The sequence below is a fragment of the Haliotis rubra genome, unplaced genomic scaffold (assembly GCF_003918875.1).
Source record: "Haliotis rubra isolate DU_JTF1 unplaced genomic scaffold, ASM391887v1 Scf955, whole genome shotgun sequence".
In the NCBI taxonomy this organism is placed as follows: Eukaryota; Metazoa; Mollusca; class Gastropoda; order Lepetellida; family Haliotidae; genus Haliotis; species Haliotis rubra.
Window position 1 is genome coordinate 46674 of NW_025767696.1, and position 18488 is coordinate 65161.

Here is an 18488-nt window from a genome sequence, read left to right on the forward strand (position 1 = left end):
GTTCGAACACTTTGAAAAAAGTTTGGCCACAATCCAGTCCCAAATGATGAAAACAATGTTCCAAGGAGTCGCATGTACACAAAGCAGCACTGTCACTCTTTTCGTCGCATGCCGGGGTGCAGGCACCTACAGCCTATGTAAGTGAAATCTTGATCCACACTAGATGGTCATACAAATCTTTGAATCGTAGGTCGATCAGAAAAGTATCTATTCTTGGATTCTGCATGGTTCAGATTCGACAGTCAGTCAAGTATTTTCCACTGCTACGCGTTCGGTTCCAAATGAAATTTAGAGACTATCAATTCTGCCTAACATTCATCTAATTTCCAACACAGTACGTTTATCTCCTAAATATTGCAGACAACAAAATATACAAACTAATGTGGTATTTACATTATTATAAGTTGTATGTTTCTCTCGAGGGTAATACGGTCTGATGTACGCTTTTTTGTAGCAGTGTCACACGTATTTATCGTACCGCCATGTTAAATGTTCAAAATATCATTTAATTTTTATTTTGAAGATCGGTAACCTGGCTACCGACTATATGACATGTAAAGAAAATGGCGTCTGCCTCTCGATTGGATTTTTAGCATCAGTAAAACATATTCTGACAAGCTAAAAACTGCTATAAACATGATTAATTATGTTTAAGTTGATTGTGCAAACGCATCAAGGTATAAAATGGTTTAAATAAAGCAGTGAAAGTCGTTAAAATAAATGTGTACATAGTGAACTCTGAAACAGCTAATCGAACTCTTTTCGAACTCCGGCCACTGCGTGCGTCATATTATGACGTCATACGATTGTTAGCGATACCGCTTCTCGGCGGAGAGTTTGGCGGTTACCGTGGCAGCAGGACTGGTAATATTTTTTCCTGTTGTCACCCTCCTGGAAGGGGTGACATGGAAACTTGTTAAAGCGTCATTGACCAATGAAATTAAAGTATTTTATATGAAGGTAAGAAAATAGGTCCAGGACATAACGACACAATATACAGTGGTGGGCGAGCTGTCTTAGGCGCCAGGCTAGTGATCCAGCGAGCTTGAGGTGCCTGGATCGAGCCCACCTGTGACCGGGTGTAAAAATCTTGGTATGCAGACTCTTTCATTGTTGTCACAACCCCTAGTGTACAATACACAGCCCTGTGCACTTAAAAGAGCCCACGAATCCGTTGGTAAGTATAGGTTAATCACCCTTACAAGATACTTATTTAAATAAATTCTGCGAGGGCTTTTGTCCCGAGCAGAGTTTATTTAAATAACTACCGTAGTGAGGGCGATTAAACGGCTTACACCACGAGGGCATACATATTTAATACGCGTGTATTGTATTAGGCATGATGAAGATTATCAAAATGAGTACGATTTTATTGTTTTTAAATAGAAATATTTGCCCTAGGGCAGTTATTCAGTTATGCTAATAAAACACTTCCAAGAACAATGGACAAAACTTTCGTTAGTGGTTTAAGTGACGAGATGGTGGCCACATGAATACGTGCAAACACCTAGTTGCGGGTACAGCAACGTGCAGTAAACTTGGACAAAATACTGTGACTATGTGTCCCAGTCCACCCAGCTGAGAATGGGTACCTCGTAAGGGTGGGAAATATATTGATAATACCAGATTAGCGTATCCTGCCACCTCAAATTACCACCTCAAATTCAATACCACCTCAAATTCTTTCTCTAGGATTTTGATACAATCTTTGAAGACGACAAATTCTTGGAAGAATTATTCAAAGATGATGGTGTATACAATCACATGGCACATAATCATATGTTATCAGATAATAGTAAAGTGATTGAAGAGCCATAAAATAATATCCTTCAATGATGTTTATTCACAATTATTCCTCCAAGACGACCGGTAGGATATGGCAGTGATTTGGTTCAGGGGGCTCATTGAAATTATATGCAGAATAAAACTGATACCAAACACATTACAGATGGAAATACACGGAGTGATCAAGATTGAGTTCATACGCAACGGGGGGACGGTGGGGTAGCCCAGTGGTTAATGCGTTCGCTCGTCACGTCGAAGCCCCGCGTTCGATTCCACACATGGTTACAATATGTGAAGCCCATTCTGGTGTCTCCGCCGTGATATTGATGGAATATTGCTAAAAGCGGCGTAAAACTAAACTCACCCATTCTACCACCACCACCACAACAACAACAACAACAGCAACAGCGCGCAACAGCAGCAGCAGCAGCAACAGCAACAGCAACAGCAGCAGCAACAGCAGCAGCAGCAGCTGCTGCTTCTACTGCTACTATTACTACTATAATCGCCTTTGTACACCATTCTCTTTGATTGACCGCCTCCGTGGTGTTGTGGTTAGAGCGTCCGCCCGGAGAGCGGAAGGTCGCGGGTTCGATCCCCGACCGCGTCATACCAACAGACGTTAAAATATGGTACTTGTTGGTCCCTGCCTGGCGCTCGGCATTAATGGTTACAACAAGGACTGGTCGGCTCAGAGTCAGTATAATGTGTCTGAGTGGGGTATTCATGCTTCACTGCGGCATGGTATCTCAGTGGTCTAGCACTATAAAAAAACAGCTTAAGTCTGGGCTAGTACAAGCAGCCGCACATACACATACACACGCATGTACGTCGTCACATGAGCGAAATATTCTCAAGCAGGACGTGAAACCCAATTTCACCTCACCTCACCTCTTTGATTATATCTGTTATCATATGTTAGTTCTGACAGCGTGAAGGAGGAAGTACCATGAAGATATACTACCAGCCCCGTACCCTTTTGGTGCCTTTAAGTAGAATGATTTTATGAGTACTTATATTGACAAGTATCTGAGCCTATGAGTGAGTGAGTTGGGTCTTCAGCGTGACCAGCGAATGCTTTAACATTTAGGCAACCACACCACCAACCACCACCTAACCCCCCTCCCCACCTCCGTATGTGGTTTAAACATATTTTATTCCATTCAAGTAGAAAGAAAAGGATTGGCAAACAAGCCTAATTGGCTTCTATTAGTGCCGCTCTACAATGTGAAGGTTCACATTTATGCGTAATGTTGTACATATTTATAACAGTCATAACACGTTATCTCTGAATAATAACAATATTGGATATCAACAATTTATCTTGCTTTTGTTTCGTGGCCAGTTGACACAAATATAAAATAAACAGAAAATACAAAAACTTTTATATATCAAATCGTTTGGATGTAATAATGAATTGATGGACTGACCGTAGAATATCCATATAGTTATGGATCCGTAGTTATTACCATTTAGCACACCCCGAAGGGAGAAACCTTTTACATAGAAATAAGATTCGTATGTAGTAGTAGTAGCTGTCGTAGTTGTCGCCGGCACTAAACTTTTGACCCAGACTGACCTACAATTGCTCACCTGTGGTACGTTCTGAACGCTTCACTGACGGTCATCTTCGCGATGCCATCCTTATCCGGTAGAACGATCTACAACATGGAAATGAATGTAATACCGCACAACAACAAATACAGTGAGCTCCCTCTAAGTCGACATTGCTCGGGACCGGTGAAAACTGTCGGTTTAGAGGGTTGTCGGATTAGAGGAGGTATTAGGCACTCAATCCAAAATTCAACCACAGAGACAAAACTAAACAAACAGAAATGATGATCTCAATGTCAGTGTCAATGTCAATGTCAATGAATCATAACAAGCACTTAACAGGTGAATTCACCAATCTATGAATCCATTGAATAAATAATTAGCAAGTAATGGGGTTGAAGTGTCGTAAAAGGAGTGTCCCTTTGTGACTGCATAATATTATTATAGTGCATGGCAGACAACTGGAATTCTATTGCTTTAATTGTATTGTTTTAATGTCTGGCTAGCATTGTTTATAACTACCAGTGACTGAAGTGATGGTGTAAATCCTGCTGGTGATTCATGCGGGCAGCTGATGTACTGAAAGTCCCCGTGAACCCCAGTAAGGTGGCCTAGCTTTGATTGTTGGTGGTCCATAGCCGATATTTTAATGTTAATATATGTCATATCGAGTTGCATTTTTAGAACTGGAAATGATTAGTTTTTAGACTTGCATTCTGTGATACGTTGCTAAAGTTTTACTGTCCTTCGTGACAGATATTGATCATATACTACCTTTGTTCCTGTCACTATATGGCTGACATATTGCCGGTGTGACGTTAAATTGTAACCCACTCACTCTCTTCTCGCCCAAGCGCGTTGAATTGCTAAATACACACCATGTGTTGGCTGATGCAATTACAATGTCGGTTTAGAAAGTGTCAATTTTCACTAAAAACATGTTTGGGGACCGGATTTGAGTGTCAGAATTCGAAATAGACAGACCGATGTCTGATTAGAGGGAGTTTCTTAAATGATATTATACAGGGACAACTTTGGGACCAAATAAACAATACGCTAACCAGGATTTAAACCCAGGATCACAGGTTCCTGGCACGTCCAAGGGAAGTTACTCAGGACCACCCTTAAAATGAAATTATGCAATGTGGAGATTCATACCTGTCCCTGCTGGCGAATTTGCTTGAGTGGTCCAGCATTGTTTGTTTCTGAATGAAGGACCCAAGATGGTGATCGGTTCTGAAAGAAAGAACGAGTTTATATGTTGAAGAGTCAAAATATAAATATGTATTGGACAGAGATACATTTTTTGTCACTATTTCTTGAGGATCTGGGCCACGATCCACAAAATGAGTGAGTTTGTTTTACGCCGTACTCAGAAATATCCCAGCTGTATGGCGGCGGTCTGTAAATAATCGAGTCTGGACCACACAATCCAGTGATCAACAGCATGAACATCGATATACGCAATTGGGAATCGATGACATGTGTCAACCAAGTCAGCGAGCCTGACCACCCGATCCCGTTTGTCGCCTCTTACGACAAGCATGGGTTCTTCTCATCCGAATCTAAACAAATATTGGAACATACGAAACCCAAGCAGGTTCTAAAAACAGTAACTCAAAGAATGACGCCAGTTACATTTTCAGGCAAATTACTGCAAAGAGGGTTAAAATCTTGTAACATAACACACAACGCAATACAAGATTTCTCATTTCCCATTATACTGTCACTAGTGAGTGAGTGAATTTAGTTTTACGCCTCGTTTAGCAATATTCCAGCAATATCACGGCGGGGGACACCAGAAATGGGCTTCACACATTGTACCCATGTTGGGAATCGAACCTGGGTCTTCTGTGTGACGAGCAAACGTTTTAACCACAAGGCTACCCAACCCCATAAGTACTGTCAATAACTTGATCAAAGTCAATATGAAAAGCACTGTGAATATAAAGAAGGCCTGGGGCTCCTTTCACAAAGCAACCTTTAGTAATGCTTACCTTAACTCCCATTCTTTAACACTGCACTAAGGTTACCTTAGTGACTTACGATCACCTTAGTGCTTTGTGAAAGGAGGCCTTGGTGGTTAGAGTCGACCAGTCACCGTTGTTCACCTGAAATCGGTATTCACGTGTCGAATGCCACTGAATGATCACTCGGCAACAGGCATTATGACAAGTGTTTGGGCAACAACATGGATATTATTTACAGATCTTCCGTTGCAAAGTCCAATGTTTTACAAAGCACGAGGTCTTCTTATCAGGGTTGCTGGAGACCAATTCTAACCCAGATGTTCACGGGTTGAGTAACAACAAGACCAATGATGACATCAAACGATTTGAATAGAACATAGAGACATCATACTGTTCAAGGTCAGTCAGACGCTTGACTTTTTGAACGGCGTCAGCGTCTTTACTTTGAGGAATAGGATTCACCTGATGAAGGAGTAGAAATATACTCCGAAACGTCGTATTCCTCAAAGTAAAGAGTGAGTGAGTGAGTTGGGTTTTACGCCGCACTCACCAATATTCCACCTATATGACGACGGTCTGTAAATAATCGAGTCTGGACCAGACAATCCAGTGATCAACAGCATTAGCATCGATCTGTGCAATTGGGAACCGATGACATGTGTCAACCAAGTCAGCGAGCCTGATCACCCGATCCCGTTAGTCGCCTCTTACGACAAGCATGGGTTACTGAAGGCAAATATTCTAACCCGGACCTTCACGGGTAAAAAGGTTTACATACATAAATAATTATTCAGACATCACACGATGATGATGCTTTGAAAGTGGGCAAAGAATCTGAACAAGGTGATCCTGTTGACATCCCATAATGTCCTTGGCTTCTGTGATTGGATATCTTGGTTCCGATCCACAAAGCATTCATAGCGCTACGCCATTCGTAAGCTTATGATAAACTATAGAGTGACGACAGATCTTAACATTACGAACGCTTTGTGGATTGGGACCCGGCTTTAGAAAAAAGCCAAAAGGCACTTTGATGAATATGAGAATCCGAAGGCTATATTTTGAACAATTGACATGATCGCTTTGACTGATCTGATGAAACAGCTATGAACTGGGACCAAATTCAAGCGATAACACTTACAATGAGCATAGAAAACCTCGAATATGCTGATGTCGATAGATGGCTTGAACGCCATTCAAGTGACCGCTCATATTTGAGTCATCATATCCTTGACCCCTATTGTAGTCTTTGATAATTCCATATTTCTGCCTTGTCTAATTCCGATAGAAACGACCGACAATATATAATTACCAGGCATTGTACTCGCGGCTTCTATGAACTCAAGAAAAGATCCCATCAGTATACGTACTGTCTGCCCTTGTTTTAATATATATATAAACTATAAAAAAAAAAACGCATAGACGGTTTGTATTTTTAAAATCTATTAATTACTTATTGTGTTCAAACAATCGTCAAAATATGTAACAAAAGTGTTTGATAACTTGATTTTACACAATTGCACAAGTAAAAACTCAACTTTATCTGAAAATGTTGATTTTGATGAGATTTCTTACAAGGATAAAAAAGGCATCGCCACAACGCAACAGAAATCACCTTCCTGTTGAGATTGTGCAGCAAAGAGCATGCACTGTCTGGCTATAAAAATCCAGATTACTTTCGGAAATCGTCATTCGTTTTGAAGGAGTTTCAAGGTCAAATCACTAAGCCATGTCTTGACGCTGCGACACGGAACATCGCCATTGAAAGAATGCACGCTAGAGATATGGCTGAAATACTGCCGATGTGACTTTAAATTTTAACTCAGTGTAGTGTGTCTGAATATGGCCTTAGGACTGTGTACATTACATGTAAGAGGCGACTAACGGGATCGGGTGGTCAGGCTCGGTCACTTGGTGGACACATGTCATCGGCCTTTGTTCACCACTGAACCTTTCAATCCCTCGAAACAAGCACCTCACAAGATTTGCCAACAACGCAGACCCCGTTGCGTAGAACGATGCTCATGATGTTGATCACTGGATTGTCTGGTCCGGACTCTATTATTTACAGAGCGCGGCGTAAAAATAAACCCACCCACTCAATTACCTGTTTTTGATGGGTCTTCCCCTTGGTGTGTTCAGTGAAGGTTTCAACTGGGCGGACGTTCTTTTCTGCATATCCAGGCTGTGATAGGGAGTGATTTGAAATTTTAATCTCTATTCTTTCATAAATACAAACATTCCAATTAGTTTAATTTCAATTTTGTACGTCAAAATACAAAACCCGCCTATTCGAAACTGGCTATTATTAGTTTTAACTTCCACATCTCCAACTTGTTGAAGGGGTTAATGTAAAATTTGAATGATTGTAACAGGGTTAATGCAAAGTTTGAAAGATTGTGAAGGGGTTATTGTAATATATAAATGATTGTGAAAGGATTGGGGTAATAAGTGAATGATTGTGAAGGGGTTAGTGTAATGTGTGAATGATTGTGAAGGGGTTAGTGTAATACATGAATGATTGTGAAGGGGTTAGAGTAATATTATCAATGGTTGTGAAAGGGTTAGTGTAATATTTGAATGATTGTGAAGGGGTTAATGTAATATGTGAATGATTGTGAAGGGGTTAATGTAATATATGAATGATTGTGAAGGGGTTATTGTAATATATAAATGATTGTGAAGGGGTTAATGTAAAATGTGAATTATTGTGAAGGGGTTAGTGTAATATGTGAATGATTGTGAAGGGGTTAGTGTAATACATGAATGATTGTGAAGGGGTTAGTGTAATATTATCAATCATTGTGAAAGGGTTAGTGTAATATGTGAATGATTGTGAAGGGGTTATTGTAATATGTGAATGATTGTGAAGGATTAATGAAATATGTGAATGATTGTGAAGGGATTAGTGTAATATGTGCATGATTGTGAAGGTGTTAGTGTAATATTATCAATCATTGTGAAAGGGTTAGTGTAATATGTGAATGATTGTGAAGGGGTTAGTGTAATACATGAATGATTGTGAAGGGGTTAGTGTAATATTATCAATGGTTGTGAAAAGGTTAATGTAATATGTGAATGATTGTGAAGGGGTTAATGTAATATGTGAATGATTGTGAAGGGGTTAATGTAATATGTGAATGATTGTGAAAGGGTTAGTGTAATATGTGAATGATTGTGAAGGGGTTAGTGTAATATGTGCATGATTGTGAAGGGGTTAATGTAATATATGAATGATTGTGAAGGGGTTAATGTAATATATGAATGATTGTGAAGGGGTTAATGTAATATATGAATGATTGTGAAGGGGTTATTGTAATATATAAATGATTGTGAAAGGGTAAGTGTAATATGTGAATGATTGTGAAGGGGTTAGTGTAATATGTGAATGATTGTGAAGGGGTTAGTGTAATACATCAATGATTGTGAAGGGGTTAGTATAATATTATCAATCATTGTGAAAGGGTTAGTGTAATATGTGAATGATTGTGAAGGGGTTATTGTAATATGTGAATGATTGTGAAGAGATTAATGTAATATGTGAATGAATGTGAAGGGGTTAGTGTAATATGTGAATGATTGTGAAGGGTTAGTGTAATACATGAATGATTGTGAAGGGGTGAGTGTAATATGTGAATGATTGTGAAGAGGTTAGTGTAATATGTGAATGATTGTGAAGGGGTTAGTGTAATACATGAATGATTGTGAAGGGGTTAGTGTAATATTATCAATCATTGTGGAAGGGTTAGTGTAATATGTGAATGATTGTGAAGGGGTTAGTGTAATACATGAATGATTGTGAAGGGGTTAGTGTAATATTATCAATGGTTGTGAAAGGGTTAGTGTAATATGTGAATGATTGTGAAGGGGTTAATGTAATATGTGAATGATTGTGAAGGGGTTAGTGTAATACATGAATGATTGTGAAGGGGTTAGTGTAATATTATCAATCATTGTGAAAGGGTTAGTGTAATATGTGAATCATTGTGAAGGGGTTAGTGTAATACATTAATGATTGTGAAGGGGTTAGTGTAATATTATCAATGGTTGTGAAAGGGTTAGTGTAATATGTGAATGATTGTGAAGGGGTTAATGTAATATGTGAATTATTGTGAAGGGGTTAGTGTAATATGTGAATGATTGTGAAGGGGTTAGTGTAATACATGAATGATTGTGAAGGGGTTAGTGTAATATTATCAATCATTGTGAAAGGGTTAGTGTAATATGTGAATGATTGTGAAAGGGTAAGTGTAATATGTGAATGATTGTGAAGGGGTTATTGTAATGTATAAATGATTGTGAAAGGGTAAGTGTAATATGTGAATGATTGTGAAGGGGTTATTGTAATATATAAATGATTGTGAAAGGGTAAGTGTAATATGTGAATGATTGTGAAGGGGTTAGTGTAATATGTGAATGATTGTGAATGGGTTAGTTTAATACATCAATGATTGTGAAGGGGTTAGTATAATATTATCAATCATTGTGAAAGGGTTAGTGTAATATGTGAATGATTGTGAAGGGGTTATTGTAATATGTGAATGATTGTGAAGGGATTAATGTAATATGTGAATGATTGTGAAGGGGTTAGCGTAATGTGTGAATGATTGTGAAGGGGGTAAGTGTAATACATGAATGATTGTGAAGGGGTTAGTATAATATTATCAATGGTTGTGAAAGGGTTAGTGTAATATTTGAATGATTGTGAAGGATTTAATGTAATATGTGAATGATTGTGAAGGGGTTAATGTAATATATGAATGATTGTGAAGGGGTTAGTGTAATATTATCAATGGTTGTGAAAAGGTTAATGTAATATGTGAATGATTGTGAAGGGGTTAATGTAATATGTGAATGATTGTGAAGGGGTTAATGTAATATGTGAATGATTGTGAAAGGGTTAGTGTAATATGTGAATGATTGTGAAGGGGTTAGTGTAATATATGCATGATTGTGAAGGGGTTAATGTAATATGTGAATGATTGTGAAGGGTTAATGTAATATATGAATGATTGTAGAAGGGTTAATGTAATATATGAATGATTGTGAAGGGGTTATTGTAATATATAAATGATTGTGAAAGGGTAAGTGTAATATGTGAATGATTGTGAAGGGGTTAGTGTAATATGTGAATGATTGTGAAGGGGTTAGTGTAATACATCAATGATTGTGAAGGGGTTAGTATAATATTATCAATCATTGTGAAAGGGTTAGTGTAATATGTGAATGATTGTGAAGGGTTATTGTAATATGTGAATGATTGTGAAAGAGATTAATGTAATATGTGAATGATTGTGAAGGGGTTAGTGTAATATGTGAATGATTGTGAAGGGTTAGTGTAATACATGAATGATTGTGAAGGGGTGAGTGTAATATGTGAATGATTGTGAAGAGGTTAGTGTAATATGTGAATGATTGTGAAGGGGTTAGTGTAATACATGAATGATTGTGAAGGGGTTAGTGTAATATTATCAATCATTGTGGAAGGGTTAGTGTAATATGTGAATGATTGTGAAGGGGTTAGTGTAATACATGAATGATTGTGAAGGGTTAGTGTAATATTATCAATGGTTGTGAAAGGGTTAGTGTAATATGTGAATGATTGTGAAGGGGTTAATGTAATATGTGAATGATTGTGAAGGGGTTAGTGTAATACATGAATGATTGTGAAGGGGTTAGTGTAATATTATCAATCATTGTGAAAGGGTTAGTGTAATATGTGAATCATTGTGAAGGGGTTAGTGTAATACATTAATGATTGTGAAGGGGTTAGTGTAATATTATCAATGGTTTGTGAAAGGGTTAGTGTAATATGTGAATGATTGTGAAGGGGTTAATGTAATATGTGAATTATTGTGAAGGGGTTAGTGTAATATGTGAATGATTGTGAAGGGGTTAGTGTAATACATGAATGATTGTGAAGGGGTTAGTGTAATATTATCAATCATTGTGAAAGGGTTAGTGTAATATGTGAATGATTGTGAAAGGGTAAGTGTAATATGTGAATGATTGTGAAGGGGTTATTGTAATGTATAAATGATTGTGAAAGGGTAAGTGTAATATGTGAATGATTGTGAAGGGGTTATTGTAATATATAAATGATTGTGAAAGGGTAAGTGTAATATGTGAATGATTGTGAAGGGGTTAGTGTAATATGTGAATGATTGTGAATGGGTTAGTTTAATACATCAATGATTGTGAAGGGGTTAGTATAATATTATCAATCATTGTGAAAGGGTTAGTGTAATATGTGAATGATTGTGAAGGGGTTATTGTAATATGTGAATGATTGTGAAGGGATTAATGTAATATGTGAATGATTGTGAAGGGGTTAGCGTAATGTGTGAATGATTGTGAAGGGGGTAAGTGTAATACATGAATGATTGTGAAGGGGTTAGTATAATATTATCAATGGTTGTGAAAGGGTTAGTGTAATATTTGAATGATTGTGAAGGATTTAATGTAATATGTGAATGATTGTGAAGGGGTTAATGTAATATATGAATGATTGTGAAGGGGTTATTGTAATATATACATGATTGTGAAAAGGTTAGTGTAATATGTGAATGATTGTGAAGGGGTTAGTGTAATATGTGAATGATTGTGAAGGGGTTAGTGTAATACATCAATGATTGTGAAGGGATTAATGTAATATGTGATTGATTGTGAAGGGGTTAGCCTAATGTGTGAATGATTGTGAAGGGGTTATTGTAATATATAAATGATTGTGAAGGGGTTAATGTAATATGTGAATCATTGTGAAGGGGTTAATGTAATATATGAATGTAATATGTGAATGATTGTGAAGGGGTTAATGTAATATATGAATGATTGTGAAGGGGTTATTGTAATATATACATGATTGTGAAAGGGTTAGTGTAATATGTGAATGATTGTGAAGGGGTTAGTGTAATATGTGAATGATTGTGAAGGGGTTAGTGTAATACATCAATGATTGTGAAGGGATTAATGTAATATGTGAATGATTGTGAAGGGGTTAGCGTAATGTGTGAATGATTGTGAAGGGGTTATTGTAATATATAAATGATTGTGAAGGGGTTATTGTAATATATAAATGATTGTGAAGGGGTTAATGTAATATGTGAATCGTTGTGAAGGGGTTAATGTAATATATGAATGATTGTGAAGGGGTTATTGTAATATATACATGATTGTGAAAGGGTAAGTGTAATATGTGAATGATTGTGAAGGTGTTGGTGTAATATGTGAATGATTGTGAAGGGGTTAGTGTAATATTATCAATCATTGTGAAAGGGTTAGTGTAATATGTGAATGATTGTGAAGGGGTTAGTGTAATACATGAATGATTGTGAAGGGGTTAGTGTAATATTATCAATGGTTGTGAAAGGGTTAGTGTAATATGTGAATGATTGTGAAAGGGTTAGTGTTATATGTGAATGATTGTGAAGGGGTTATTGTAATATATAAATGATTGTGAAAGGGTAAGTGTAATATGTGAATGATTGCGAAGGGGTTAGTGTAATATGTGAATGATTGTGAAGGGGTTAGTGTAATACACCAAGGATTGTGAAGAGGTTAGTATAATATTATGAATCATTGTGAAAGGGTTAGTGTAATATGTGAATGATTGTGAAGGGGTTATTGTAATATGTGAATGATTGTGAAGGGATTAATGTAATATGTAAATGATTGTGAAGGGGTTAGCGTAATGTGTGAATGATTGTGAAGGGGTAAGTGTAATACATGAATGATTGTGAAGGGGTTAGTATAATATTATCAATGGTTGTGAAAGGGTAAGTGTAATATTTGAATGATTGTGAAGGGGTTAATGTAATATGTGAATGATTGTGAAGGGGTTAATGTAATATATGAATGATTGTGAAGGGGTTATTGTAATATATACATGATTGTGAAAGGGTTAGTGTAATATGTGAATGATTGTGAAGGGGTTAGTGTAATATGTGAATGATTGTGAAGGGGTTAGTGTAATACATGAATGATTGTGAAGGGGTTAGTGTAATATTATCAATCATTGTGAAAGGGTTAGTGTAATATGTGAATGATTGTGAAGGGGATTAATGTAATATGTGAATGATTGTGAAGGGATTGATGTAACATGTGAATGATTGTGAAGGGGTTAATGTAATATATGAATGATTGTGAAGGGGTTATTGTAATATATAAATGATTGTGAAAGGGTTAGTGTAATATGTGAATGATTGTGAAGGGGTTAATGTAATATATAAATGATTGTGAATGGGTTATTGCAATATATAAATGATTGTGAAGGGGTTAATGTAATATATGAATGATTGTGAAGGGGGTTAATGTAACATGTGATTGATTGTGAAGGAGTTTATGTAATATGTGAATGATTGTGAAGGGGTTAATGTTAAATGTGAATGATTGTGAAAGGGTTTTGTTATGCCTAATTGATTTCAAAGGGGTTAATGTAATATATGAATGATTGAGAGGGTTTTTGGTTATGTTTAAATGATTTACAGGGGGTATGTGATGTCTGAAGGATTGTGAAGGGGTTAATGTTAAATGTGAATGATTGTGAAAGGGTTTTGTTATGCCTAATTGATTTCAAAGGGGTTAATGTAATATATGAATGATTGAGAGGGTTTTTGGTTATGTTTAAATGATTTACAGGGGGTATGTGATGTCTGAAGGATTGTGAAGGGGTAACGGGTTAATGTAAATCCCGAGTGATTGTGAAGCGGACAATGAACTACTGAAGGGATTAGCCTATTCACACAAGCCCAACATACTCATCCCAAAATACCCTGTGTCGTATGACACGTGACGCAAACCAGCTTGACACCTACATGACATATTCATTATTGACTGGATTTGAACTTCTGGGGGAGAGGTTGGGGTGGTGGCGTGGGGATGGGGGTTAGTCCGTCTTTTCTCTTCCCCAATCCGTGTGTGAAATACGCATTTTGTCAGAAAGCTTTGATGCCCCCGTAAGGTGACCAAGGTTTGGGGTGTTTAAAATGAAGATACATGACTAATGTCAATGTTAAAGCATGATAGCAATCACATATGAACAGCTATAAATTTGTATGGTCGTTATTAAGAGTTGCCTGACGCTGCTTCCCTAAAAATAGATATGTAATTAGTTGTTGGGTAATGTTATGTGTAATCCAATATGGCTGCACTTCCTGTTTACACCGTTGCTACAGAGGATGATGTCATTGATGACCTCAAAGATCACTACAAGCTGTAAAAGTGGTAATTATTCATTAAAACGGGTTAACAACGTTCCAGAAATATTATGTTACATGAAAAGCAATCCAAATTCATTCATTATTTTGATCCAAATGACATTATAAATTTCCCAACGTCAAGACATGTTTAGCACCAAAGGCTTCATGCACTGTCTAATTCTTTGAAAAACAACATGTAGAAATGTTCACACATTAATAGTTAATGTCTAACACTTGTAAGATAATTACATGTATAACCAAATTGAATGATTTTTGTAATATATTTGCATATATAGACGCACCAAAACTGTCAATCGAATGTCATAGATACTATTCACCTTCAACTTCTCACATATATTTTTTCAAAGCAACATGTGTGGTGGTTCATAAACTTTTTAAAGCATGATTCTGTCAATTCAAATTCAACAAATCTGAAAATGATAAATGATTTAATTGTACCATTTAATTGTTCATTTATTCAGACGTACTCTCATCATTGTAAATATAACTTTTTGAACATCAAATATATCCTTATTTTTCCCTTCTCCAGAAAATTATGTCTGGCACTTTCTTGTACTTATTGATATTAATTTGTAAAGTTTATGATGCAAAGAAATCGTATATCTTAAAAGTTATTGTAGGGGAATAATGTATAAGAATGAAAAAATCATGAAACTTCACTAGCCAGTCGGGCCAGTGACTGTGGAGATGTACTGGCCCGACTGGATTTTTACTAGCCACGGGCTAGCAGGCCAGTTGGTATTTCGCCCACTGAGTTACGTGTGATTACCCTACGGCATATATGACAAATTACACTTGCAAGGATACTGGACACTGACGTAAGTGTATTTCTACAACATTTCAAAACATACACAAACGAGGTTAGGAATACGAAATGCCATTTAGAAAGTGTCAAATGTAACATATTATATATTTGGGATTACAGTGGCAGAGTGGGTTAGGCGGCTGGCTTTGTGTGAGTGAGTTTGTGAGTGAGAATGGTTTTACGCCGCTTTTAGCAATATTCCAGCAATATCCCGGCGGGGACACCAGAATGGGCTTCACACATTGTACCCATGTGGGGAATTGAACCCGGGTCTTCGGTGTGACAAGCCAACGCTTTAACCACTACGCTACCCCACCGCCCCGGCTTTGTGTGCTGTCGATTAGGTGCCTGACTCTGAGGGTGTGGGTTCGAATCCCAACAAAATTACGTCACTGAGAAAGTGTAATTCCAAATATAACACATGTTACAAACTAGGCTTACATATAAATGTAACCAAATGATTTAGTATACTTAAAATCACTGGAATATTTGGTCCAGACGTTATTATTTACAGACCGCATCCAGTTGAAATATTACGGAATGTAGCATTAAATGAAAAACAAACAAACAAAGATAATATACTTGGAAATGAGATCATTTCTATGAAAAACAATACTTTTACAAACGTCAAGAAATCAGCTTTTATGTGCCGTAAGCCCTGATACCCGTTAAAATTGGTCTTCAGTAACCCATGCTTGTCGTAAGAGGCAACTACTAGTAACGGGATCGGGTGGTCAGACTCGCTGGCTTGGCTGACACATGCCATCATATCCCAATTGCGTAGATTGATGCTCATCACTGGATTGTGTGGTCCAGACTCGATTATTTACAGACCGCCGACATATAGCTCGAATATTACTGAGTGCGGCGTAAAACTAAACTCACTCGCTCACTCGCGTAAATCCTGATGTTGCATTAAACGTTTCATTTTAATGAATCCCTCTTTCTAGGGGCTTTAGATACAGGGTCATTAAATATGTTCCGAAAACAAAATTCAAAACAAAACGGAATGACTTGTCTCAATCATCAAACTTGAACGTTTGTTTACTGCAGCCACTGACGCTAGGATTCCAGGCAGTGTATCGTTTGGCAGTTCATAACTGTATGTTCACATTATATCATGACCAGGATCCGGCTACAGCATTACGTCGTTAACTGATAGCAACATTAAACCCTAATGATGCATTACATTTTTTATTTTAATGTTTCGCCGGGAGACATGAAATATGGCCGGGCATATGTTGCTTCACATTACTCTGGCTGTCAAGCGTACCACCTGGCCATCTCGCCACGAAGTTAGTACACAACGTGTCAAAACGATCAATTTTAGTACAATTACATATTGTCATTGCATCTGGTGCATACAGCAACCACTGCAAATATTGATAGACAATACAGCCTTCCTTTCTTTCAATCTTCAAGGCGGTAGTATTTAAATATTTCTTCCGTGACGATGATATTGAAAGGATGTATTTACCATGTATTGAGTTGCGCAGTTCTTGACAAAGAGCAGCAATGTTATTTTCGACAAATGCGCAATGGACATAAAACAAATATAAGAAGTTGTTATCCATAAACGTTGTTCTATAGATCACAATGTACATGTTTTCGTTACAGAACCACATGCCATACGTCGATTTCGAGCTTAGAGCTCTAAATGTACAACGTTAACATTCCCTCGAGAACATTACTGAGAGGATCCCTTTTCTATATAGCTTCATCAGAGGCGTGATTGAATTGGAATCTAGATTTGTTCTTTTATCCAAACGCACACGGTATAAAATCAGTATACTGATGGATGCTTTCAGATCGCGTCTCTGTGACAATCAGATTTTCATTTAGAAAAGTGACATTCTCGTTGACATACAAATTAGCCTGCCAGTGTCTTGATCATTTGTGTCATAAATACATTTATTACCTACGGGGGTGAAATGTCGGGGTTAACGTTTTTCATACGATGCCTGAGGGCAAAATATCACTTTGTCATGGAGACGTGACGTCATGAACAATGCTCTTCACGTTTCTTCTATGACGTTGCCTTCTACATACGGAGACGGCGGGTAGCCAGCCTATGTTTGCAAATAGGCTTGGACTTATTCTTTCCTCAATTTGACGACTGCGGTAACAAACAGAATATTATATTCGTACCCATATTATACTATGTTTACGACATTCGTGCCTAAATATCCGTATATCATATAATGGGCACTCATATAATATCCTCTATAGAGGTTATTATAGAGGATATTATATGAGTGCCCATGTCATACTATGTTTACGACACTCGTGCCTAAATATCCGTATATCATATAATGGGCACTCATATAATATCCTCTATAGAGGTTAATTTAGAGGATATTATATGAGTGTCCATGTCATACTATGTTTACGACGCTCGTGCCTAAATATCGGTATATCATATAATGGGCACTCATATAATATCCTCTATAGAGGTTATTATAGAGGATATTATATGAGTGCCCATGTCATACTATGTTTACGACACTCGTGCCTAAATATCGGTATATCATATAATGGGCACTCATATAATATCCTCTATAGAGGTTATTATAGAGGATATTATATGAGTGCCCGTGTCATACTATGTTTACGACGCTCGTGCCTAAATATCGGTATATCATATAATGGGCACTCATATAATATCCTCTATAGAGGTTATTATAGAGGATATTATATTAGTGTCCATGTCATACTATGTTTACGACATTCGTGCCTAAATATCCGTATATCATATAATGGGCACTCATATAATATCCTCTATAGAGGTTATTATAGAGGATATTATATGAGTGTCCATGTCATACTATGTTTACGACACTCGTGCCTAAATATCCGTATATCATATAATGGGCACTCATATAATATCCTCTATAGACTGACTGATTGACTGAGTTTGGTTTTACGCCGCTTTTAGCAATATTCCAGCAACATCACGGCGGGGAACACCAGAAATGGGCTTCACACATTGTACCCATGTGGGGATTCGAACCCGGGTCTTCGGCGTGACGAGCCAACGCTTTAACCATTAGGCTACCCCACCGCCCCTCCTCTATAGAGGTTATTATAGAGGATATTATATGAGTGTCCATGTCATACTATGTTTACGACACTCGTGCCTAAATATCGGTATATCAT

At 37.3% G+C, this 18488-nt stretch overlaps 1 protein-coding gene across 1 annotated transcript in view; it reads right to left on the reverse strand.

Annotated features, from left to right (window-relative positions):
• LOC124264997 (probable methyltransferase-like protein 24) overlaps positions 1-18488 on the reverse strand; it is a 32887-nt gene that overhangs the window by 8087 nt on the left and 6312 nt on the right. Inside the window, exons 3-5 of the mRNA XM_046699774.1 lie at positions 7417-7494; positions 4498-4575; positions 3379-3446 (exon numbers count right to left, since the gene is read on the reverse strand). Of these exons, the coding sequence (XP_046555730.1) occupies positions 3379-3446; positions 4498-4575; positions 7417-7494 (224 nt within the window). The remainder of the gene's footprint in view (positions 1-3378; positions 3447-4497; positions 4576-7416; positions 7495-18488) is intronic.